Below are 26,286 nucleotides of genomic sequence, written 5' to 3'. Positions count from 1 at the left end.
TATTAATAAAAATAGACAGTTAATGCTTTTAAAACAAATGATATAAGACAAACAAATTCATAAAATCCAATATTCATTCAGAAAATTAATCAATACTTATTTCTTTAGAAACACTGAATTTCACTATTATTATCATTGCTACATATGTTTGCTTTTCTCTTACATTTTGGAGATTATAATTGTATCATTTCTCTCTCACCTTTTCTCCCTCACAAACCTCCCATATCACCTTCCTTATTTTCTTTCTCATTCATGTCTTCCTTTTTCATTACTCATTGTTAAAATACTATGTGGTATATTTATTTACTTTCTCCAGAAAAAAAGAAAAAAAAAAAAGAACTAACATGTGAATGTGATCACTCTTTCTGTGGAGATTAGGGTTATGCCTGCCCATATGTTACTCCATATTTAATAAAATCATGTTCTTTAAACTGTCCTTTTCCCTAAATGAGTACATTTTATAAAACAGTACAATCTTCTATTTGGTATAAATGCTGAGGCAGAATGTAGCTACATCATGTTTTTTCATGTAAACACCCAGTATCTGTACAGCCTGAATCACAAGGCATATATAAGTAACTTTTTCATATACACAAAAAATGACCACCACCAGATTTCTCAAGGTAAATCAAGAGCATATGGAAGGCATACTACAAAGATCTGAAAACTCAGGTCTGTGAGCACCAGAACACTACCCCTCACCATCCCCCCTTACATCTGTGACTATACCAGGAGTAACATGGGTTTGTGATATGGCAAGCATACTTACCAGTCACAAGGTCACTCACCACAAACCATCTCCATGAAATTTGCCGAAGCTAAGGACTTATACCTTATTATTAGTTAGCTTTCTGTTGTTTTGATAACACATTGACAAAGAACAACTTGAGGAGGAAAGAGTTTATTGGGTTTGTACTTTCTCATTATAGTTCATCTTTGAGACACTCAAGGCAGGAGCTTGAAAGCAGGACCTAGCTCAGAGAAACTCTGCTTGTTGACTTGCTCATCATAGCTGCTAAAGCTGCTTTCTAATAGAACTCAGGCAGAAATGCTTAGGGCTGGCAAAAACAGTCGCCTCAGTCCTCTCACATCAATCATTAATCAAGAAAATACTACCAGAGACTTGCTTACAGGTCAATCTGAAGAGTCATTTTCTCAATTGAGGTTCCCTCTGCACAGATGACCATAATTTGAGTTAAACTGAACAACAAACCAGCCCACTTCTATTTCGTGCACTACAAACTTCACAATTTCTACTGACTGTGACACACAGCCCTCTTAAAACTGACTGACTGCCCAAATATGTATTTCACACCTTTTCACCTTGGAGAAGCTTTACGTCTTCCTTGACAGTAATACAGCTTCTTATCAGTCCTGTATGTGGGGCTTTTGCTTACATCATCTATAGCAGGTTCTCTGCCTTCAGTGAAGCTTTTTTGAACCCTGTATTCTCTTTAACACTTTCATATCCAATTTGCAATCTCTTTTCCTCTCTACCACCCTCCCTTTCTCTCTTCCTCACTCCTCCCTCTTCTCTTCTCTCTTTTTCTCTCTCTCCCCCTCTCCCTGCACACACACACACACACCACTACTACTACTTTGTGCAGTGTAGTATGTAATCTAAGAATTACCATTTATAATCATGATCCACTCATTTGCTAAGTCACTCTCAAGGCATCAGAGTTTCTTATGCTTAAGATCTAGTGGCTTCTTCCTTCAAATCATTGGGTTTAGAGGAAATTCTGGCACCCTGTTCTCTGAAAAAATGTGTGCATATAAACCTGAGGATCTTACTGGCAATCTCACACTTTTGAAGTGAAGGAATGATGTATCTAAATTCTTGTATTTAGAGAATCAGATCATAAATGGGTCTCAGTTACCCTGTCCTTTATTGCCCTGGCTTCTCTGTGCTATCCCCCATCACCCTCATTCCTTCCTGTAAAGTCAGTACAAATTATTTTCATGGGTGTATTATTATCCTCTAATCTGAGTCAATGTTGGTGGTCATGAATGGGGAGGAGAAAGCGATTACAAAGCAGATTATAAGAAGAGATGCCAGTTGGTCTGGTTTTAGGAATAGAACACTGAGAGTTGATGTTATCCTAGTGGAAGAGCTTAGTCCATGGCAGGATTGGCAATTCAGAGGCCTAATCAGGTGAGCAAGGCCAATGATATATATTAGGTTAGTTGTTCTAAACTAGTATAGTATATGAAGTTTTCTAAATCTAGATAATGGGTGCTTTGTAAGGTAACCTGTGCTTGGCTTTGTGTGGCAGTAGTGCCTCTTGTATATTTGAAATCTGTGAAGAAATATCTGTGCTATTCCTTCCATAGTGTATGGAAGTGGGTGAGGTGCATCATGCCAATTACAATTTTTCTGTGAATTTACTCAGTAGTTGAATTTGTATTTCATGAGATGTTTTATTTCTCATATTTTCTAATGCACCTTGCCATATAAATTAGCAGTTGCAAAAATTATGCTTTGGTTTTCTTGTTTAGTTAATCCTCATATAATCATTGAATTTGGGGACAAATTTACAAATTCTAGAAATCAGGCTAGCCATGATACAGAAAGCTTTAATTTCAGTACTAGGAAGGAGAAGCAGAGGGAAGTCTGTGAGGCCAGCCTATCTACGGAACAAGTTCCAGGCCAGGCATAGCTACTATGGGAAATCCTGCCTTAAAAAATAAGAGTTAAGGATATGGAGAAATTGCTGCCTAGCATCTCCTGAAAACAGTTTTGCCAATGAAAGTCAAACTGCATTTCAATATCACTCTTCTATTGAATTCTGTTGCCCTTTACTAATTAACATACTTTTGGATTTTCAAGTTGGAGCATACATCTTAGAAAATTCAACGCCAATACCCACAAATAAGAGAAAACATACAAAGTTTATTTTTCTGGTTCTCTGTTGCCTACTTCAGAATAATTGTTTTCAGCTCGATTGATTTACCCATGTGTTTCATATTTTCAATTTCTCATGAGTTTAATAACAATACATTATGTAAATTTATACTAAATGTTTATCATCCATTACTTGAATGATACATATCTAAGCTGTTTCCATTTCCCAGGTACTGTAAATATAAAACCAATGAACATGGATGAACAGGCATGTCAGTAGTTTCATATACATTCTTTTTGGTATATGACCAAGAATGTTATAGCTAGATCCTGTGGTAAACATATTTTAGTTAATTTCATAACCTAAACACTAATTTCCATAGTGGCTGCACCAGTTTGCACTCCTACCAGAGTATTTCTTTCCATGTACCTGTGACAGCATTGGTTAGTTTGTGTATTTATTTAGCCATTTTCATTGGTATAAGATGAAATCTCTAAGTATTTTTAATTGTCATCCCTGAGAAGTAAAAATGTTGAATGCATTTAAAAATATTTCTCAGCCATTCTTATTTCCTCTTTTTAGAATTTTGTATTTAGTTTAATGGCCTACCTTTGAAAATTCTATAATTTTGGTATTATAATTTATATTTCTCCATTTTCTCTCCTCCTTCCAAACCCTCCAATATTCCTACCTCCCTGAACTCTTTCAAATCCATGGCCTCTCTCACCATTAGTTGTTACTGAATGAACATATGTATATACTTATATACTCAAGACCCTCTTGAAGTAGATTGGTTTTGTTAATGTTATATTTTAGAAATGATTTGTATATTCCAAAAATTCTATATTAAATGTATATGTGATAGAGATTTTTTTCTAATCCAAAGGTGGTTCCTTCAATTTAATGATGGTGTTCTTTGCTGTACAAAACCTTTTCAGTTTTATGAGGTTACATTTCTTACTTGTAGATCTTTCCTGTTAAGAAGACTTTTCCCATGTCAAATAGTTCAAGTACATGTCATACTTTCTACTGTATCAGATTCAGGATACCAAGTATTAAGTTGGAGTTCTCGTTTCATTTGCAGCTGAGTTTCTGCAGGGTCAGAGGCAAGGATCTAGTCTCTTCCTTCTATATGTTGCTGTGCAGGTTGATCAGCATTATTTATTGACTTTTTTAATATTTTGTGAACAATAACATGGTTGTATTAGTGTGAGCTCATATACGAATCCTCAGTTCTATTTCGTTGATCGGTGTGTTTATGTTAATACCATACCATTTTTTTTCTTACCTTAGCGCTATAGTATAACTTGAAATATGGGATGGTGGCTAATTCCTGCTCATTTATTATTCAGAATTTTTTGTTACACTAAGTCTTTTGTATTTCACCTGAAATTCTGATATCTATTTTCCAACTTATATGAAGAATTTTGGTAAGGATTATATAGAATTTGTTATAGTTGCTTTGGGTATGCTGGCCATTTTTATATTAATAACCCTGCCAATCCATGACCATGGAAGTCATATCAGTCTCTGGTTTTATAAATTTGCCTTTCCAGTTTCTTAAATTTTTACTGTAGCCTTTACACAAACACACAAACACATACACACACACACAGAGAGAGACAAATACCACGTGCACACATAATATTTGCAGCTAAGATGATATATGCAAAATTTAGCTTTTGAGATATGGTTGTTTACCCCATATTTTAATTTCCCTTTTCATATATTAACCTACAAATGTCATGATTTCTTTCCCAGCAGAACAATATTTGGTTGTTCATCTAGACATATGTTGGTTAGGTTTTCTCTTGAGGGAATAGACACAAAGACAATGGCAACCCTTATAAAGAAAAGCAATTAGGCTTGGCTTCATAGATTTAGTCCATTATCATCATGGCAGAAACCATGGTGGTACCTAGAGAAACGTGATGCTGGAGGAGTAGCTCAGAGTTTTACATCCAGATCAGCAGGCAGCAAGAAGAAAAAGTGACACTGGGCCTAGCTTGAGCATCTGAAACTTCAAAGACTACCCCCAGGGACACAAGTCCTGCAACAGGGCCACACATACTCTAGCAGGGTAACACCTCCTAATAGTGCCATTCCTTATGACCCTAAGAGGCCATTTTATTCAAACCACCACATTCCTCTTCTTAGTCCCCACAGGTTTAGAGCCATATCATAGTGTAAAACTACATTGTATACAACTTCAAAATTTTCACATATTCTATCAATGTCTCAACAGTGTTTAAAAGTTCAAAGTTTCTTTTGAGACTCATAGCAATCTCTTGACTGAAATACCCTGTAAAATCAGAATAAGAAAAATCAGCCAGGTTGTGGTGGCGCACGCCTTTAATCCCAGCACTTTAAAGGAAGAGGCAGGCGGATTTCTGAGTTTGAGGCCAGCCTAGTCTACAGAGTGATTTCCAGGACAGCCAGGGCTACACAGAGAAACCCTGTCTCAAAAAAAAAAAAGAAAAGAAAAAGAAAAACAAAGAAAAAGAATAAGAAAAAGCAGATTACCCACTCCCACCTCACTCCTCTAGCATCCCCTCATGCAGGGGTTAACAGGAAGGGAGACAACATTTCAAATGTAAATAAATAAATTAATAAATAAAGGGAAATTACTTAAAATTAAATAAATTTCACAACCAGTCAAAATAGAATTTTTAATAATTTTTGATATGGATTCAATATTTCTGCATTTAATACTATGGATTGAAGTGTGAGAGCATTATTAGCACGAGGATTACAAAACCAAAATATAGATCAACACTAAAAAGCTTTGAAGATGTCAGAATCCTATAGTTTCAAAAATTCAGCTAAGATTGAATTTTTTTATGTAAAAATAAACAAGCACCTCTATTACAGTAGCATAAAAAAGCAGATTATATACTTCCCACATACAATGGCACAGGGTATACATTACTATTCTATAAGGGAGGAAAGGGAACATTATGAAGAAATACTGGACCAAAACAAAGCTGAAAACCAGACAGACAAACTCCAAAAGTCTGCATCTTCATGTCAGATGTCAATGTGCTTTTTAGATCTCCAACTCTTTTAGCTTTGCATGCTAATCAAACATGCTCATCACTGTTGGGCTGATTTCACAGCCCATGAGCAGCTTTCCTTTGCAGGTATCTCTTGGCTCTGGAATCTTTTGCATTTTAGGGTCTCTAGGGCAATCAAGGCTGCACAGCTTCAAAATACAGCCACTACAGACCTACATGCAGATACACTCCAGACCCATACCTGACCTCAGTGGCTTTGCATAAGTGTGAAGAGTGTTTTCCTAAGGTCTTTCTTCTATCATTGACTCTAAAACCATAACCACATGGCCTGTTGTGGGGTATTCACCAGGGGGTGCTACTTGTAGATAGGCTTAACCCAATAGAAAGTCTTTATTAGCCAGAAAGCAACTACACTGGGTCTTGGGAATCCCAGTGTTACCCTGAACCTTTCTCAAGGTGAACTTCTAAACAGAAAAAAAAAAATTCTGATTTAACATATTTCAGTTAACAAAAACAACTACCCAGAAGCAGAACTATGAAAGCAAAAAAGCAAAATAAATGCATTTTGAGACTTTGCCAGATCTATATGGATTTAATAGATAATGGCTTTGTTATCATTTTGGCAGGTGCTGCCTACATGCTGAATTTTACACACTGAATGTTACTTTCATCATGGAGTCAGTTGAGCTATGTTCTGGGGGCCTACTAAGGTTAGGTTCTCTGTTATACTGCCCACTGGTCTTAGTTAACTAGTCAAATTATAGTCTCATCTTGTTTTAGTTTAAACTTCAGAACTTCACTGTTAATCTAACCTTTCTTTTATCTCTTCAGAAATCTAAGTCTGTCCAATTTTGTAGAATTATCTCTGCCAGGGCACTTAACTATTGTTTTAATTCATAAACTGAAACTCTTAATACTTCTAAATGCTGATCAATGTATCTATTTAGTGTGGAAAGCATTAATCAAACTATTAGTACATATAAACAGAATAGTTTGTATCAGAGGCCTAGTAATACTGTGATTGTCCATATGAATTAACCCAAAGGCAGAATAGCAGTCATCAGAAAAAGGGAAGTGCCTAGACTAAATGTTTTATGTATTACACAAGTATTTTGTTTCTTATAAGTCCTCTAATGTTACTTAGGGCTGTTCCCATTTACACTGACTTTCTTTGGTCAATAGACTGACAATCTGATTATTTTCCATACTTAAAAAGTAGAGGGTGTCTCAGCATAACCAGCACTACTCACTTATTTTTGGCTAGGAATGATGACATACATTCCTGTTGCAGCCCGAGCTGCCCTACGTTTGGGGGCCAAAATGTCATGGGCTTCTCTGTCAGTGTTGGAACCCCCATTGCCAAAAGCCTTGGGGGCTAAATTTTTAGAGCCCACACTGCCTCACGATGCTCTGGTCCAAGGGTCAGGGTTCAGCAAGAGAGTGAGGACGGACGTGAAGAATGGAGACCAGACAGAGTGTGGTTCAATCCCGTTTATTCTTCAGTCTCTCTTCCTAGTGCCTCCAAGTTCCAAGTTACTTAAGTGCCTACTGTCTAATTCCAAGTTCTTCCTCCAAGTGCCAAGTGCCTAATACCTAATAATTCTTCTTCTGAGTTCTCTAGTCCAAGTGTCTTCTTCCTCAATGCCTAATTGCTACTCCTTTCTTCTGTCTGCCTCTCACCTTTTATGTCTCACTTCTAAGCCACACCTTTAAGTCACGCCTTTAAGTCATGCCCTTAAGTCTTATCTCTAAATCTGATCTCTAAGTCACACCCTTAAGTCACACACCTTTAAGTCTCACACACCCAAGGGAAGATCCTGGGTATCTAAAACAAGATGTTATCACAGTGTGCTCAGCTGTTATAAGCTATTGTAATCAAATCTTTTTGGCTGGGTATACAGCTCAAGATGGCTGCAAGGATGATAGCCACCTTCTGTCGGCTCCCCACACATTCCCAAGGACCCTTTTTGTGGCATAGATTCTAATTCTCAGTTGTTCATTTGTTTGTTTTCTGTTTTCCAAAGGCCAGAATCATTTAAAGAATTTTCTTTAGGAAGTGGTAGTCTTGCAAACCTAATTTTTGTAATGGAAAATCCCATGTTCCAAAATCTCTATTCATATAAAACACACATTTTAGGAGGAGGTAGAGGAGCAGAGCATGGAAGAGGCTGGATCCCAGTGAGGCCTTAATTTCAGTGGGTCCATAGTCTAGAAACAGTTGATTTGGCAACAGAATCTGTGGCTTCTGTTTTCTTGACTTGGATAAGGTAGATCTATGGTTTAATGCCAGCTATCTCCACAATAGGAATGGAGAGGATCACTGTGTGTAATCCATTAAAGTTGATTTCTTTGCAGCTTTGGCTACCTGCCTGACACAGTCAGTGTTACTAAACTGGACCAGGGGAAATTGATAGTAAACTCTTGGAGGTCAGCTGGCTCTCTTGGATAGACATAGTCTTTATGGAGGGCTGAAGTGCCTGTAATGATTTAATAAATTAATGGTTAGAGAGTTCTACCAATTGCTGGTCTCTGAGCAAAGGAAGTAGTAGGAGAGATCTCCCAAATCATAATTTCACAGATGGGTAAATCCTTCTCTCTATGGGTACAGTGGGCTGAAGCAAAGCAAAGGAAGGAGGCCTATCCATCCTTTGCTTGTCTCCAATGAGAGACAATGTTAAAATTTCTTTTAATGTCTTGTTTGTTTTTTTTAATCAGACCAGAACTCTGAGGTTTATATGGACAATAGAGTTTTCATTCTATGTCTAAAACCTAGCTATTAATCAAGAGGTTTTGACTATGAAAGCTAGAAGGAGGCCAAATAAGAGGACCAGTTCCTGGAGGAGCTTCTTAGCTACTATTTGAGCAGTTACAGTCCCTCCTAGGAACACTTTAATATAACAAGAAAAGGTATCTATAAAAGGTAGCAAGTACTTCTATCTTCCCCCAGAAAGCTGCATCTTGATGAAGTCAGTATTTTCCAGAGTTTATGTAGGTTTTGGTCTCTCATTTGGACTCTTCCTGCATAAGAGCTTTTTGATTTGAACTCATTTGAGTACAAACTGGCATCAGGCTGAGACATCTTATGCTAGGCAGATCAGTTTGTATATAACATACCTTGGTGTGAGTGACTCAAAAAGTTTTGTAGACTCCACATTAGTTACCTAACTTGGGCCCAAATCATTTCAGTTGAAGTAACTATTAAAGTTCCCATGTACCTGATGTTGCCTTCTATCTTGTGAGAGCTATAGATGAGCACCTATGGGTTGGTCATTAGGAAAGAGGGTATTGGAATTGATAATGGTGTGTTTCTCAAATCAGACTCAAGGAGGAGCCAAGAGTAGGGCTTGGTATAGACTCAGACACTCATTACACAACCAGCATTCTGGTACATTTTAGAGAATGGTGCTGTGAGTTAAAAAAAGCTTTACTCAGAACTACTTTGCTTTCTTTTATTAAATTTGCAGTATTTGTCACAGATCTTAGACAGGTGGGTCTATCCTGTGGTTACATGGTCCAATCATTTCAAAGTTGTTTCACAGGGCATTTCTATGGCCCCAACGTTTGGATTAAAAGCCTTTTGTGCCAGGCAGTGATGGCACATGCCTTTAATCCCAGCACTTGGGAGGCAGAGGCAGGTGGATTTCTGAGCTCAAGGCCAGCCTGGTCTACAGAGTGAGTTCCAGGACAGCCAAGGCTATACAGAGAAATCTTGTCTTGAAAAACCAAAAAAAAAAAAAAAAAAAAAAAACCCTTTTGTGTTTTATTTAGTCTCAGTCCAAATTTGAGGCTTAGTGCTCTGCTCCCCTGTGCTGATTGTATAAAGGCCTTGCTATTATCTCAAACTCAGGTATTTAGAAGCATCAATATCCTCTTGCACCTGTCACTCACATCTCAAACTCTCAAACTTGTCTCTTAGCCTTTGGAATTGGGATCTGAAAGATGGCCTCAATGCTACTCTGAGATAGGCTCCTTTTGCCTCTCTTTAGCTGGTAGCCAAAATAAATTGTCTTCTATAAAGCTGGGCTTTCTTAGCCTAGATCTGTAACTCTTGCAGCAGTCCCTCAATGATCCTTTTAAAATATATTTCCCAGGAAACCTCTGATGGAAGGTCAGAAACTCTGCATTTAATGTCTTTAAATCCTGGAGCAACCTGGTCTTGGTATGTTGCCCATTTTAACTTCCCACTGAGTCTGTCTTTTTATAATCAAAGATGGGTTGACTTACCTCTGCCAATGGGGACACATCTTTCAGGTTCAAGAAAATTTACATCTCTTTGTTTGTTTGTTTGTTTGTTTGTTTGTTTGTGAAATAATCAGATTCATGACAATCAAGTGTCTTAGATTTCCTTTTTTTTTTTTTTTTTTTTTTTTTTTTGGTTTTTCGAGACAGGGTTTCTCTGTGTAGTCCTGGCTGTCCTGGAACTCACTCTGTAGACCAGGCTGGCCTCGAACTCAGAAATCCGCCTGCCTCTGCCTCCCAAGTGCTGGGATTAAAGGCGTGCGCCACCACCACCCGGCTTAGATTTCTTCACAAGTAGGAAAAACATATTTCTTGGTGACTGGCAGGGCACCAGGATGCCTACTCTCCAATTCAGGCAATATGGACTAAAATTTCCCCTTTTGTTTCCAGGGGCAGTGGGTATTGTTCTATCTGGACAGAGGTAGAAGAACTGGCTAGTTGAACAATTATAACAGCTTGGTGTTGGTCCAGTTCTTGGGTATTAGTTTCTCCTGACAGAGAGTGAGAAACCAAAATTTTCCTGGTTATTGATAAGTCTAACTGAGTCTCATCAGATAATATATTTTATTTTATTTTATTTTATTTCAAAGGTCTTGTCCTATTCAGTTTTCTGTTTTTAAATACTCTTTGAGCTACTTCCAACAACTAGGGCCTGCTAATACCTTTAATTTTTTTTTAATTTTATAACATTTTATGACTCTTGGGTCAACTGGGTGAAAAGGAAACCTGTTTTGCAGCTGTCTTTCTGAAAAGTACCACTGAGAATTAGATAAAGTCTCCTTCCTCAAGGTTGTTGTCCAGGCTGTGTTGTCTGGCAGTGATTCCGGTATCCAGCCCAGGGGCAGCTTTGTTCCTTTTTTTCAGAGAGTGCTGTATTTTATGGATCATGGATTAAAAGAGTGACAAAAGTTATAAAAGAGAAAAGGGGTGGAACTTTCTCATTTCCTTCCAACTCAGCCACATGGAATTTTCTCCTTCCCTGGGGCTGCTTGGAGCAGGCAAGACTGGAGCAGAGGGAATGCTTGCCTGGGGAAATTACTTTTTCTATCCTGTCTGTGTTCTGCTTAGAGGACAATGGGCCCTGGATGAGACACCTGGCTTCTCTCCTTCTTCACACTGGGACCAACCCTGTGAGCAGGATTCAAGCAACTAAACAAGCAAGTGTTCCTGCTCCAGGAGTGGGACAAATGGAGGCTTTTTAGGTTTCTCTAGGTAACATGGGGCAAAAGGATTCAGGTCCTCAACAGGATTGGTCTTAAGCCAGAGGCTTCTTACACCAAAGAGAGCCACTGATCAATACAGGGAAAAAGAACTGATAAAAACACACAGATAAAATAAGTAACCAGGAAGTGATTACCATACATTCATACACCTGAGCAGACAGAAGGATCTAGTGGGATCCTGCACACTGGACCAGCACCCTTGTCTGACCTCTCCTGTATGTCCAAACAGAAGGTGCCTTAACCAAACCTACTTCTGGATGTAACAGACCAGATGACTTTGTAATTTAGAAACCTTAGAGGTATCGAACACCTCTAAGGAATTTGGCAGCATTTGAGCAAACAGAGCCCTGTGCATCTGGAAGATCTCAGGCTCTGGACCTCCTAGTGCCTTGACCATCACACTTTTCCTCCCTCCAAGTGGTTCTGAGACTCTTGGTGTCTTGAGGTCTGGTCTCTGATATTTTGGTGGAACCTCCAGAAATGTTGGAGGGTTTTCATCAGAGAAGACTGCTTGGACATGGGCTTAAGCTTTAAGTTTTTAAGTCTTTATTAGCCAGCAAGCAACAACATGCCAGCATTGGATTTAGAGATTCACTAATCTTTGACTTCTGATTTCTGGGATTAAAGCTGGGTGCCACCAAAGCTGTACATAAATGTTTTTAAATTCCTTTACACAAATTGGAAGTTTAGCTGGGTTAAGTCTTCCCCTGAGGTCACAACTCCCTTTTTGTTCCATTTTGCTTTAGGTTTTTCTTTAAACCTTTCCCTTGTACTTTTTTTCTCCTAAAATGAGATATTTTATACTTTTTCTTGCTCAGCTTACTCCTTTTCAAACCAAGCGACACAGACAAAATACTAGGTTGTTCTAAAATAACCACTACCAAAGGACATTCCATTTAGCATGTTCCAAGCTATCTATCCATTATACATCAACATAACCCTAGGGGGATTTTTTGAGGGGCAAAGATGGAAAGCAGCCACGTCACCAGAATATCACAGGAACAGCTTCTATAACATGTATTAATATTCTTCTCTGAAACTCTTTGTTCCAGGTCCCCAGTGTTCAAGTCACACTAAGTACCACTGTCTTCCCAGCTCCTATTAGTATGACCTACTAAGCTGTGCTTAAAGCATTCTACTGCTTTTCTCATGCAAAGTATCAAAGTTTACATTCCTCAAAATAAAATAACATGGTCTGGCCTGTCAAAGAAGTACTCCAGTCTCTGATACTAACCTCTGTCTTAGATGGAGTTTCTATTTCTGTGAAGAGACACTATGACCACGGCAGCTCTTAAGAAAGAACACATTTAATTGAGACTGGCTTAGAGTGATAGGTTTAGTCCATTATCATCATAGTGGAAAGCATGGCAGCATGCAGGTAGACATGGTGCTGGAGAGGTAGTTGAGAGTTCCACATCCAGATAGGTAGGCAGCAGGACGAGAGAGTGACACTGGGCCTGTCTTGGGCATCTGAAATCTCAAAGCCTATACCCAGTAAAACACACTCCCCAATAAGTCCACACCTCCTATAATAGTGCCTATGAGCCTATGGGGACTATTTTTTCATTATATATATATATATATATATATATATATATATATATATATATATATATATATTCATTCAGTATATATATAAAATATAAAAATGATTATTTTATTAGTGTATGCATGTGTGTATGTGTGTGTTCACATGCTTGTGTACTTGCATAACTACAGAATCCATGTGAGGTCAGAGGAGAATTTTCAGAGTTTATTCTCTCCTTCTATATGTTCTTGAGACTGCATATAAAGCCTATTGAGCCATCTTTCTGGGGAGAGAGAAAGAGAAGAAGAAAGAGACCAGAGAGATAGAGACCAAGAGAGATCTTATTTTTATATAAAAATATCTATTGTGATATCACATTGTGATAGTATATTTGTACAGCAGATTGTTTTCTTATCAGGGTTGTTAGCATTATATCTTCTGAAATAGTCATTTACTTTTTGTGTTGATAAACTTTAATTTCTTCTCAGTAGTGGTGGCTGGTATAGGAAGCTGAAAGCTCACCTATTCAAATACAGCCAGCAAGCAAAAAGAACAAACTGGAAAGTTGCACAAGATTTTTTTTTTTAAAAGTCAACACCCACTCTTTTTTGTTGTACTTTTTCTGGGAAGGTTTTACCACTTAAATTTCACCAAATAGAACCTGGGAACCAAGAATTCAAATACCAGAAAATCTGGAGAACATATCGCACTTAAACCGTCACAGCTCCTCTCTAGCCAGCATAGCCTGCCAAGCAAGTTTCAGAGTTCTTATATCCTCCAGAGCAGTAACATGACCCTTGCTGTTCCATTAATAAAACAGACTGCACACAGACTGCTGAAAGTCAGAAGGCTGCGAAAATTACATCAGCCCTAGTTTGTGTTGGTGCAGGAGGGAAAGGTATACAGGATTCTGTGGGAGATAATTGTTTACCCATAATAAAAACTTAATCTCATTTTTAAAAGGTGTGTGGGGTAGGGGTTATTGTGGTTTGTTGGGTTTTTTTCAGAGACAGGGTTTCTCTGTGTAGCCTTGGCCAACCTAGAACTTACTCTGTAGACCAAGCTGGCCTACAACTCAGAGATCCACAACAGCATATGCCTCCTGAGTGCTGGGATTAAAGGTATAAGACACCAATGCCTGGCTAAAAAGAAGTTTGGTGATTGTTCTGTTCGTTTGTTTGTTCATTGTTTTTACATAGAGCTTCTCTGTGTAACAGCCATGACTTTCCTAGAACTTACTCTATAGATTAAGCTGGTCTCAAAGAGATCCACCATACTTGACTTTTAAAAAAATATTAAAAAGTAACTTTAAAGGGTCCCATTATGAAACCCTTGCTGACCTGGAACATACTATGTAGACCAGGCTGTGCTTTAAGTCATAAAGGTCACCCTCTGGCTTTAGTACCTGGGCACATACTACCACACTAAGCCTCAAAGTTAATCTTACTCTTCTGTATTATTTACATTCATATTTTCTGTAAACTGCTGCCCTGGCCTTGAAAACCTTTCAGAATTTCGCTTGTACACCATTTGGCTTTATGGTAGCATTTTTCTGAGGCATTTAAGACTCAGGATAATTCTCACCACATTTGCCTATGAGTGAATTCAGACAGGCAATTTGTCTGCTTGAGCCAGTCTTTTACCTGGAGCCTCTCTCAGAGTTTCCCAAGGCATTGTCCCCTGTGCATCATTTTTGACCATGTTTTCACATGACTCAAGGAGAGATACATACTATCTCACATAGTTTCTTCATTGTCACAGCACTCAGAATAAACACATCCACATATCATCACCTGCCAAACTTAAAGGAATTCTTTCCATGGATGGACTTCTCAAAATCCTCATCTTGGGAGCATAGTAGTGTACACCTTTAATCCTATCCTTTGGAAGGCAGAGAAGGGTGGATCCCTGAGTTAAAGGACATGCTGGTCTATATTCCAAAATCCGGACAAGCCAGAGCTACATAGTAACTCCCAGTCTCAAAATAGCAACAGCAGCAGCAACAAAAACAACAATCTCAGACAAAAGCAATTCTGATACAGATTTTTCACTAATTATCTTAGTTTCCTTTCCTGGGCTACCACTAAGGCCCCTGTCTGTATAATGAATCATAAATTTCCTCTTTATTCATATTAACAGGTGAAACTGTGTAGAACATGTTATTACTTCTAACTCACTTTCTCCACCTTCACTGATACTTCGCATTATGTACAAGGAAAGAAAAATAGGATGTGAAAAAAACAGAAAGTCTAAATTACAGGAAAAATGACCACAGACATTATTTTGGATAAAACTAATTTCTCTTTGCAAGTGAATATCAGCTGCAAAATGCTTATTGGTTTTGGGTGGGAACCACTGTGTATTTTTTTGTCTAAGCACTGGGAACCCATCTGTCTTGAACCTGTGTAGTATTGTGTATATATTAACCACAGTTCAGGTTAGGCCCCATACCCAGAAGGGTTTTTTTTTTCCATTTTTTATAATTTTACTTCTGAGGGGTGGGGGGAGGGAAAGGGAGAGGGAAAGAGAAATGGCATGAAGGGAGAAACTGGGAGCAATTGGGGGAGGGGAACATATGATCAGAATATATTTTTTTTCATTAAAAAAAAGAAGAAAAAACTGGGGTAGTGGTTAAAAATAGTGACTGATTTTTTTGGAGAACATAGGTTCACTTTATATCACAAACATGGACGGTCACAATTGTTTATAGCTTCAGTTCCAGAGCATCTGACACCCTCGTCTAGCCTCTGAGGACACCAAGCATGCACTTGGTACACAGTCAAACACTTATAAAGTAATAAAATAAACTGTAGTGTGTGTGTGTGTGTGTGTGTGTGTGTGTGTGAGAGAGAGAGAGAGAGAGAGAGAGAGAGAGAGAGAGAGAGAGAGAGAGAGAGAGAGAGAAATAGAGAGGGGAGACTGCAGACAGACATAGACCCACCCCATAAAATGTTATCTGGATAAAAATCCCTTTTGATCTAATGGGAAGATGCTGCATCAGGTCATCAAACTGCCCTCCAGGAAGGAGACAAATAAGCTTCAATCTTAGGATCCTTTAATCTCCAAACAACAGTTAAGGAAAAATAGGTCATGAATTTGAAAGGGAGCAGGGAGTACATGGGAGGTCTTAGAAGAAGGAAATGGAAGGCTAAATGGTAATTTTCTATTATAATCTCAAAAAAGAAAAAAACAAAAACCAAAACCAAAAAAACAAAAGAAATGCCTAGCTGTACTTTTGGGAATCTTTCTATGCTGTAACCACAGCGACACCTATCATCCAACAAAACTGTTGCTGAAATTGTATCAGAGTGTTGTTATCAAAAGTAAGCTTTAAAAAAAAAGTTTTGAAAAAGTAGTGGAGTCCATAAAGAAAATAATTCAGCAGGATTAAAAAAATACATTTCTTTCAAAGATAAAACAATGTAAAATTGATGGAAGTTGGGGAGTTCAGTTCATGAATCTCTGAAGAAACAGAAGAAACCGACAAGGTGGCACTTTGGAAGCAGAGAACATTCTTATTTGCTTACATTTCTACTTTCTTTTTGAGTCTTTAAACACTTACTCTATGCATTTAATGCATGTTAGATAACAATATGGACAGTATACCTAGTTATTATATTCTACCTTTCCAACAAATAGAGCCCTTATTAGAAATAACAAAAAAAGCATGTGGCCAACTGTAGCTATTGTGTAAGAAACAGCTGAACTTAAATAGATTTTTACTAACATACACAGTATACAGCTATGTATTTTAAAATGCTGCCATCCTTAAATCTTTTTTAGGTCTTGCCAAGGTTACAGTTCAAACAATGTAAACAGAGACAGTATATTGTCTATGAATTTTTAGGTCTCCCTTGAGCTGGCTGTTAAAGGGAATGTTTGGGGATAGGCCCAATCCAGTCAAATGTGGTGAACAAATATTTGCATGCTAACTTAATGAATTGTATTTATTTCTAACAGGTCTGATTAGCTCGATAATTATAACTCTTTATCTTTTGTTTTTACTGTATCTCTTGTTTTCTCCTTCCCTTCTCTAACCTGATTTCCCTATTTTTGCAGCATGTTACATTTTACCTGCAATGATCATCATTCTCTGGCCTATTTTAGCCAAGACCTGGGCTCTATTTTAAGAAGGGTGTACACTGGCAAGTAATAAAATGAAGAGCCTTAAAGAACAGTCTTTAAGGAAGTTATGCATATGTTAACATGAAAGTACTATTTCAGTTCTTAGAAATAGCTATCTAGATGGCCATCTTGATTACCAACTCACATAGTATCTCAATCTCTTCTTTCTTATTTTTGTTCTTGGGTTACAGAATTTGAGGATAGAGCATCTTCTGACAATTGTGCTTCCCTGCAGGAATAGGATGATCTCGCCTATGGGTGAATAATTCTCTCTAATAGTGTGGGAGCCATGCAGGAACTTGCCTGATGGAAGGGTAGTTGTGAGACTGGTGTTTTCTATTTCATTTTCATATATAATCATTCTGCCCTGTAGTATTGCTATCCGAGAGGTAAGAACTTAGATGTAATCTTCTAACAAACTCAGTTGTACTGGAACTCATTTTGTAGACCAGACTGAAGTCTAACTTACATAGATCTGCTGGCCTCTGCCCCGTGATTGCTGGGATTAAAGGTGTGATCTACCACTTCTTGGCTTGTTTTGGTTTAAGACAGTTTAACTCTGTTGTCCAGTCTAAACTGGAAAATACTGTTTACTTCAATGGAGGCAACACTTGAATTCATGGTGATTTTCCTACTTCAGATTTCCTGGGATAACAGGGACAAACCACTGTGTTTTTTTAGCTCATGATGGCTGCATTAGTTTACATTCTTATCAGCATGTTGTAAGTTTTTAAGTCTTTTGTCTCAGTCATATTCAAGTGAAATAATTATCTATTCACTAGGGTGTTTCAGGGTTAACAAATATATAATGCCAGGACTGGGAAGCATAGTAGTAATTCTGAGGCAGTCAAGATTACATAGCAAATTCCAGGCCAGTGAGATGGACATAGTGAGACTAAGAAACAAAAAACAGCCCTTGAAAACAACAGGAAACACTTTATTATGAAGCCCTTGCAAAGTGCTCTGTCTGATTTTTAGTACCACATAATTCCTGCAAGGTAAATTTCAACCAGAACAGATCCTGTCTCAAAATCTCCCCAACTTGGGAAAATGAAACAACCCCCTTCTTTACCCTCAGCCCCCTCCACCCTGCTCCCCCCAAATAAGCCCCAAAACAAATGAACAAAATTAGGCATGGTGATTATGGCTTATTCTGAATTTTAAGTCAGTTAGTGCTACAGAGGAATTTCCATGCACACCTGGGGAAGATTAAGAACAAGCCTCAGAAAAGCAACAAAAAAATTTACCCCCAACAGAGGTGAGCTACATTCCTACATTCCTAGCTCAACTCTATTGTCTTTTTATTTTTCCCTAAGTAGTCTTTCAACATGATTCTCATTTGCATTTCCTTAATGACCGGCAACAACATCTATTTCTTATTTATATGTAAATACATTTCTTTACTTGTTTTCAAGAGTTCAGGTAATTGGTTAAATTTAGAACTATCTTCATTGAAGTTGAATATAGGATGTTTGGGAAGTGGATGCTAGCTAGCTCAGTAGGGGAGAAGGGAAGAAGAAAACAACTCTGTAATACCCATTAGAATACCTCATTAACAGTTCTCCGAGGCAGTCAATAAGAAACTACAAAGGTATGCTAAAGCCTTGTAAATTTAGCTTTCTTGGTTTTCTGTACTTACCATTTTGTTTTCCTCATCTACAATACCTGCATATTAAGTTAACACCAAAACAATGCATTTAACCTAGGCAGACAGAAAATTAACAGGTCAAAAGTTTCAGAAACAAATGCTTGTATATGTATTCACAATTCACATAACGTTTTTGAGACAGAGTCACACATTTAACCCAAACTGGTCTCGAGTATGCAAAAATAGTGCTTCCTTAGAATAAACTTCCTTACAGCGGGAATTACTGGATTGCATTACTATGTGATCATATATTTGTTAGCAAATAGTGTGTACATTCTACCCTCCCAAACCATTATTCAATATTAGTAATAGTTTAAACGTAATAAAATTTAGGAGGCAGGGAATTTTTAAATATATTTTTATTTTACATAAAGCCAGGTTGTCGGTAGTTTATACTTTTAATCCCAGGACTGGAGAGGCAGAGGTAGGTGGGTCTCTTGTGTTCATCACCAGTTTTGTTAAAAAAGGAAGTTCCAGGAGAGCCAGAGCTACATAGTTAAATCCTGTCTCCAAAACCAACAGCAACAAAAGAAGAGGTTTCACGACTGAATGTTCTTTCCATTAATATTTAATTGCACAATGATTTGGAAGAAATATTTTTTTCTCCCCAGTCATATGTTCTAACATAGAGAAAGAAAATACAAATACCACTACATTTAAAAAATGTAGATTGAGAGTCAGGATAACTTTCTTCTGCGTAGAATTTTAAGCATCTGACAATTTGGCTGGGCTTCATGTTTATTTTTTCTTTTGTAAATCATTTTTTGTGACACACTACATAGCATGATATAACCTAGCTATTCATAGCACTACATAGCATGCTACTAAAGTCTTTATAATACTGGAGATGAAATCTTTCCCTCCGCTCCCATAAAGTAAATATCCGTGTATTTTAAAATCATGTTTAGATCAGTGGTGCTTGCAACCATTTGGGAACTATTTTAAAAAATTTTAAATGTATTTAGAAATAGGTAATTGTATCTATTAACCCAGATTGACAGCTATTTTTAAAAATACATGCTCAAATTTCCATAGTAGAAACGCTTAATTCTAGGTAGCTGCCTTTTGGTAGGACTTTGCGGTCAGAGGGACACAGACCCCTGCATTGCGGCAAAAATGTGCGCATGTGCAGCCTTTGCCTGGGACGCATGCGTAGAGACCAGCGTGACGAACCTGAGCCATTGCGGCAAGTCTAGCGCAGAGAGGAGAGGGAGCGGGAGATGCCTGACGCTTGGTTCTGAGGAGTGATTTGCAACGCAATGGAGCGAGGAAGGTCAGCTGGGCAAGTGGCTTCTTTTAATAGTGAAAGGTTCTTGAGGTTTTTGACGACCCAGATACCTTTAATTTCCAGAATAAGAGAGCAATCCTTTGGAGCTATCAGACTGACTCCTTGGGCATCTGGGCGTAACACATTGCTTTTATTATGGTGGTCTAAGGTTATGACTTTGGAATCCAGTATGTAGGAGCTGTGTTGCCGCAGCATGTGGGCTCCGGGATGTGGGAGCTCTTTTGTCTTGTGGCCTCTAGACTCCTGGAAGTCGGAGCTGTGTGGCAGCGACCTGTAGATTGGGGCTTTTAGAACTGTTACTGTGTGGCTTGTGGGATCCAGGATGTTGGAGCTCTATTGCCGCAGTGTGTGGGCTCCGGAGGTGGGGGTGGGTAGGAGCTCTGTTGCCGCTGCCTGCCGCGACCTGTAGATTTGGGGTTTTGGAACTGTTACTGTGCGGCCTGTGGGCTCGGGGATGGGGGTGGGGTGTGAGCTGTGTTGCCGCAGCCTGTTTGCTACTGGGGGTGGGGTGTGAGCTGTGTTGCCGCAGCCTCAGGGCGTGGGAACTGGGCTGCCGCAGGCTCTGCTGGGGGTGGGGTGGGATGAGATCTCCATCTAGGGTGGAGGGAGCCGGAGCTCTGTTGCCGCGGCCTGTGGGATACAGAGCGTGGGAACTCTTGCCTCAACCTGTGGGCTATGGGGGTTGGGAGCTCTGTTGCGGCTGCTGTGAGCTGGGGGTGGGGGGTGGGGGGAGTGGGAGCTCTGTTGCGGAGGCCTGTGGGCTATGGGGGCTGGGAGCTTTGTTGCCGCAGCCTATTTGTTACAGGGGGGTGAGAGCTGTTGCGGCGGTGGCGGCCTGTGCTCTTGGGTTGCGGAAAGCCTGTGTTGTGTTGCCGAGGGCAGTGGGCTCGGGGCGGGGGAGCTGGAGCTCCGTTGCCGCGGCCTGTGATCCCCAGGTGGGGGGAGCGGAAGATCTGTTCTGTTGCCTTGGCCTGTGCTGCCGCGGCCGGTGCTGCCGCGGCCCCTAGGCTCGTGGTTGGGGGAACGCTGTTGCGGCTTTCGTCTGGGGAGTGGGTGGGTTGTGGGAGCTCTGTTGCTGCTTCAGGTGGCTTCAAGGATGTTGAGCTGTATAGTGGTGGCACCGCTGCTTTGTTGGACGGTGATCACAATTTGAGGCTAGTGGGTGATTTACTCTGAGACCTCTGAAACCACTTCAAGGTCATGTGGTTGTGCGGCAAGAAGATAACTCAGAGAAGTGATGGTATGTCCAGATTGCAGGCGGCTAGGGTGCTTCTGAATCACTGGTTTGGGATCTTGGAACTCTGAGAGTGGATGGAGGTACAAAGTCTTAACTGAGGCAGTAGGGTGTGCCATTTTAGCCCAGCAGCGCAGTTTTAACCCCTTCCTGCTTTTCTAGGGTGGGGTCTACAGAGGTACATGTACGGAATGTACCAATATTGGAGGTAGGGGGGGGGGTGTTGAGAACAGAACCTGCCTGACCTCAGTTTAAGGCACTGTTTTTTTTTCTTGCGATCTTCTCTTCTAATAGGGATGTATATTTTGTTCGTGTTTCCTTTCGTACATTTGTACCCTGGTTACAAGATTGGGCTGAAAGCCTCAGTGTTCCATTTTCTTGTTTATTTTTGTCACTGTCAACCACCCTTCACAGTGGAGATCAGTGTATGAAGTCTGCACCATACTTGTTTTTACCCACTCAGTAATAAGACAATGTTTCTTTTTTATTTTATTTTTTTCATGGCGTCCTGAATTTTATCATTCAAAGTCATCTTCGTATTTCAAGGTGTCATGTCCTATGTCAAACTCCATTGTGAGGATCTGTAAAGATGGCCGCTGCTGCAGAGGTGCTGAAGTGCGCAGGCGCGCAGCATGGCAACTCTGCGCAATAGATTCCCCTCCCCCATTATGCTACAAATCGAAGGAGGTGACAGCACTTGTCAGTTCTGCGGTGTTGGAATTTCAGCCACACCCTCTCTTAAGGACTGTGAGAACTGAGCCTACTGAGAATTGGTTCACTCCCTACAGAAACCAGATGCAGTAGAAGTGATACCTACCTCTCCATGTATTGTCAAAAGGGAATTAGCAGAGGAATTGTGTAGTATTGGCATCAAGGGAATGACAACCATTTTCTTAACCTGGTGCTATTGCTGCGTATTTTTATCCTTCCTTTTTTGCAGTGTGGCAGTAGGGAGTGGGGAGAAAAGGGAGACTTGTTTGTGCAGGCTCCTTTTCACAGGCTTGGTCCTATCTTCCAACACCTTCGTAATGGAAGGGGTTTGTGTTGGGGGGCTGAATTTTTCCGTGACCTCTGGTATTGGAAGATGAGGAGGGGGAAGAAAAAATATAGAGGTTAGAGGTGTGTACAACCTGTTCCTATGTGGCAGAGCAGGTGATTCCCAATTATTATTATTATTGTTATTGTTATTATTATTGTTGTTGTTGTTGTAGAATAGGTGGGTGAAAATTTAGAATAACAGTATAGCTAGGTTAGGACCTGTAGGTGATGCTTAAGATTATATTTTAATGTGTATTTAAAAGATTTTAATCTTTAGTTGTAATTTCTTAAAGAGAAGACAAAAATAATAAAACCAGGGTTGTGATTGCTTGATGTATGACATTTTTGAAATTTTTGACATAGAAACTACTCTAAATTTGAAAGAATACTGAATAAAATAACTGCAATTTATATTTCTTTATCAAACACACTTAAAAATTTAAAACAGGATTCTGACATAATTCACCTGAATGTCAGACATGTGTATCCCACTGTGACTGGAGCTGGTGATCTGCTCCACCTTCACCTCTCTCTTCTCTTGTCCTTGAAACCAAAGGAGATACATACTCCTGTGTGGACTTTATACTTTAAACATTTTTCATGTTTTTTTATGTGCTTGATTTTGAAAAAAAAATCTTGTTTTCCTTCACATTTATGGGTAGGTAGCATTTATGGTTGTCATGTCTTAATCATTAAAAATGGTAAATTTTAGAAGATGAACTTTGTTTTGGAAGTTTGTGTTTCTGACATGACATTCTGATCTTCTAGCCAAGGTTAATTTTAAACTTGTAGTCTTTCCACTGCAATTGCAGACTTCAAAAACGTACCTTTAAAATATTGTATATGATTTAATCTTTAGACTCTAGTAAAATGATGTTTCAAATAATCGTTTGCCTCAGCTATTGTTGGTGACTCTGATAAAACTGCTTATTGTGACCCACCGTTTTTAATTAGTTGAGTCAGATCTCTTTGATTAGGCATTCTCCTTTTTCTTTTCTTTTTTTTTCCTTCTTTTTCCAGATAGGTTTTCTCTGTGTAGCCCTGGCTGTCCTGGAACTCACTCTGTAGCCCAGGCTGGCCTCAAACACAGAAATCTGCCTGCCTCTGCCTCCCAAGTGCTGGCATTAAAGGTGTGTGCCACCACTGCTGGCTGCATTCTTCTTTTTATAGGCCTCTGAACTTCCCATAGCTCTGGTTTGAGTAGTGATTTGTGCTGTGATCAACATTACTTTTGTTAGTGTTTTAATGATGAGTCTAACTGTAACTCAATGCAGTCTCATCAGATGGCTGACTGTTGTGATTATTGCTGTACCAGATACTGAGTTAAAAAATGGTGGGTGACCTTTCTTCAATTTAGATGAGCACGTTTTATTTAAAGGAACTTACATTGTTATAAAAAGTGTTATTTTACTTGGTCTGTTCACAGAACTTTGTTAAAGTGGGTGAATTTCGTCAGTTTCATTCTACTAAATATTTCCATTTAGATCTTTTTTATTTATCCTTTCTCTTTCCATGAATATATCTTCTTCACTTTAAAAACTTGCACTTAAAATGTAGTTTTTGAAGTCAATCTGCTACATTTATTGCTATAGTCATGTTACTTGTCTAATTAATTGTAAGAATTTTTAAGTGATTCTTTGTTTTCAGGCAAGATTTTGATAATATAGCTATATATCCCAAACTAGTCTTAACTTTTAACATTTAAATATTTTTTTTTATAAATTAATGGATTTGTTTTTCTTTTTTTTTCTTTTTCAGGGATCGCTTACACTTGAGAAGAACTACTGAACAGCACGTGCCAGAGGTCGAGGTCCAGGTCAAACGTAGAAGGACAGCCTCACTGAGCAACCAAGAGTATGTGACTTCTGAGTTAAGAACCAAAAAACAGAAAAGTATCATACAAAAAAGAGATTATAATGACATTAATTGAATATCTATTATAAAATATGTAACAAAGTAATTAGATCTTTAATTGTGTTGTTTTTACATAAATCAGCTTTTACCACTTCAGCCATGCCTGGTTGACGTATTTACCTGCCTGCACCTTTGAAGTGCTGGAATTTAAAGCACCAACACACCTGGCTTCTTATGTGCTATTTAGTATAATGTGACTTTTTCCTGACATTTCAATTACAAGAATGTTGTTTCCTTCATCTTTCCCATTTATTTTGTGGTGCTTGAATTAAACTTAAAGCTTCATACATTTTATTGAAGTATTCTGTTTTTATTTTTGCATCTTATCGAAGTATTTTTATTTTTGCATGCATAAGGGCTTTTTACCATTAGATTATATATTCACAGTATGAATATCTATGCTATTCATTTTGCATTCTTGGAAATGCTTTTCCTGCATTGGTGAGACATTAATGTACACATTTGGTCCTTACTTATAATAAAGCTTATTATTAGTTTTGAGATGGATATCCAATACTGACCTTGATTTTATCACAAATTAGAGTATTCTCTTCACTCTTGAAACTTGTATGTGCACTACCATGCCTGACTAGGTTTACATTCATTGAATAGTATATCTTAGCTAAAATTTTAAAAATATTTTCATCAATACTTTCAATATACATATGTACACACATAAATGAATATTGATTTTAACTTAAAAATCTTTAAAATATACTGATTACTGATGTATAAACTCTCCATTTATTGAGTCTCAAAACTATTATAAGCTCATTCTCCGTGTTTTTCCTAGAGATATTCTCAAATTGTTCTCATTTCAGGGCTTTTTCATGGCATTCACATTTGTGTTTGTAAGGGTGTATAAGGAGAAATGAAATTTTGGTTCTCAATATACCTTTGCTACCTTTACTTTGGTACATCTGTATAATGACTTTATTTTATAGAATGCACAGTATGAGTGCTATAACAATAGTTATTTCTTATTAGACTACTTGACATTTGTTTTTGCATTTGGGAGCAGACATTGCAGATATTTATTGTTTCACATCCTTTATACTAAAGGACTTTTTTCCCCAAAATTGTAGACAATAGGCAAACTTTTGTGCTACACAGCACTAAAATAGTTTCATACACTAAAGATAATATATAAATGGTATTTTTATATATGTATTATATATATGTATATATATATTACATATATATGTATTTTATACTTCTTTCAAATCAATCTTAAAAATACAATCAAAAGACACGATTAAAATGATTTATTGAGACAGGGTCTCAATATGTAGTTCTGTCTGTCCTGGAACTCATTATATAGACCAGGCTGGACTCACTCACTGATAGTCTGCTGCTTCTGTGATTAAAGGTGAGTACCACTATTCCTGGCTAAGAACGGATTTTTAAAAATAGAAGAAAATAAGAAAAACTTGACTCCCACAAGTTGTGTATAAACTTTCAACAACCATCTTGCTAGTGGGGAAGAATCCCTTGGGTTTTACTCATTTGAGGAGTGGGGTATTCGATGGGCCTTGAACTTGTAATTTTGTAATCACAGCAATTTTGCCTTAGGTACATCAGAGTCATAGGTTATGTGCTACTAGAATACAATTCTCTTGGTATTTGTTTGCTCATTTCTTCCCTCTGATTTTGTTTCCTGTTTTTTGGAGGTTTCACCAGGTATCCCTGGCTGTTTTACAATTCACTCTGTAGACCAGATTGACATCAAACTTATGGCAATCCAATTTTCTCTGCCTTCTGAGTACTTGCATTATAGCTATGTGACAGGAAATGGCCGTTGTGTTCTGTTAAAATTTTACTCTATAGAGCAATAACATACATGACTCAATAAAATCTCTTTATTTGTTGTAATGAGCTTAGCTTTTCTAAGGTGTCAAATATTTTTTAAAGGTTTATTTTTATCTTAGCTATATGCATGGTTTTCATGCATATATGTCTGCACCATATATGCACCTAGTATCCAAGGACAGAAGAGGACATTTTGGGTCTACTGGGACTGGAGTTAAAATTTCCCAGAAGGTTTTGAGCTACCATGTAGATATTATGAACTGAACATTCTTCCTGGGAGCAACAATTGTTCTTAAGTGCTAAATCATTTGTCTAGCCCATCATTATTTTGGATGTAGAGTAGGATGCAGTGTTCCTGACCGGGTTTCACCATGTAGCTC

General features: G+C 38.4%; 1 protein-coding gene across 3 annotated transcripts in view; it reads left to right on the top strand.

Annotated features, from left to right (window-relative positions):
* Snurf (SNRPN upstream open reading frame) overlaps positions 1–26,286 on the top strand; it is an 82,177-nt gene that overhangs the window by 51,438 nt on the left and 4,453 nt on the right. The window contains exons 1-2 of one of the 3 annotated variants that reach the window (XM_076935203.1): positions 19,758–19,896; positions 23,942–24,037. In XM_076935203.1, coding sequence (XP_076791318.1) covers positions 19,883–19,896; positions 23,942–24,037 — 110 coding nt within the window. In that variant the 5' untranslated portion in view covers positions 19,758–19,882. Of the gene's footprint in view, positions 1–19,757; positions 19,906–23,941; positions 24,038–26,286 lie in introns of those variants that run through there. The other 2 variants (XM_076935202.1, XM_076935201.1) reach the window with 2 other exon arrangements.

This window comes from Arvicanthis niloticus, chromosome 1 (genome assembly GCF_011762505.2).
Source record: "Arvicanthis niloticus isolate mArvNil1 chromosome 1, mArvNil1.pat.X, whole genome shotgun sequence".
Taxonomy (NCBI): Eukaryota; Metazoa; Chordata; class Mammalia; order Rodentia; family Muridae; genus Arvicanthis; species Arvicanthis niloticus.
The sequence above is the reverse complement of the archived record's forward strand: the minus strand, read 5'-3'. Positions and strand labels throughout refer to the sequence as shown.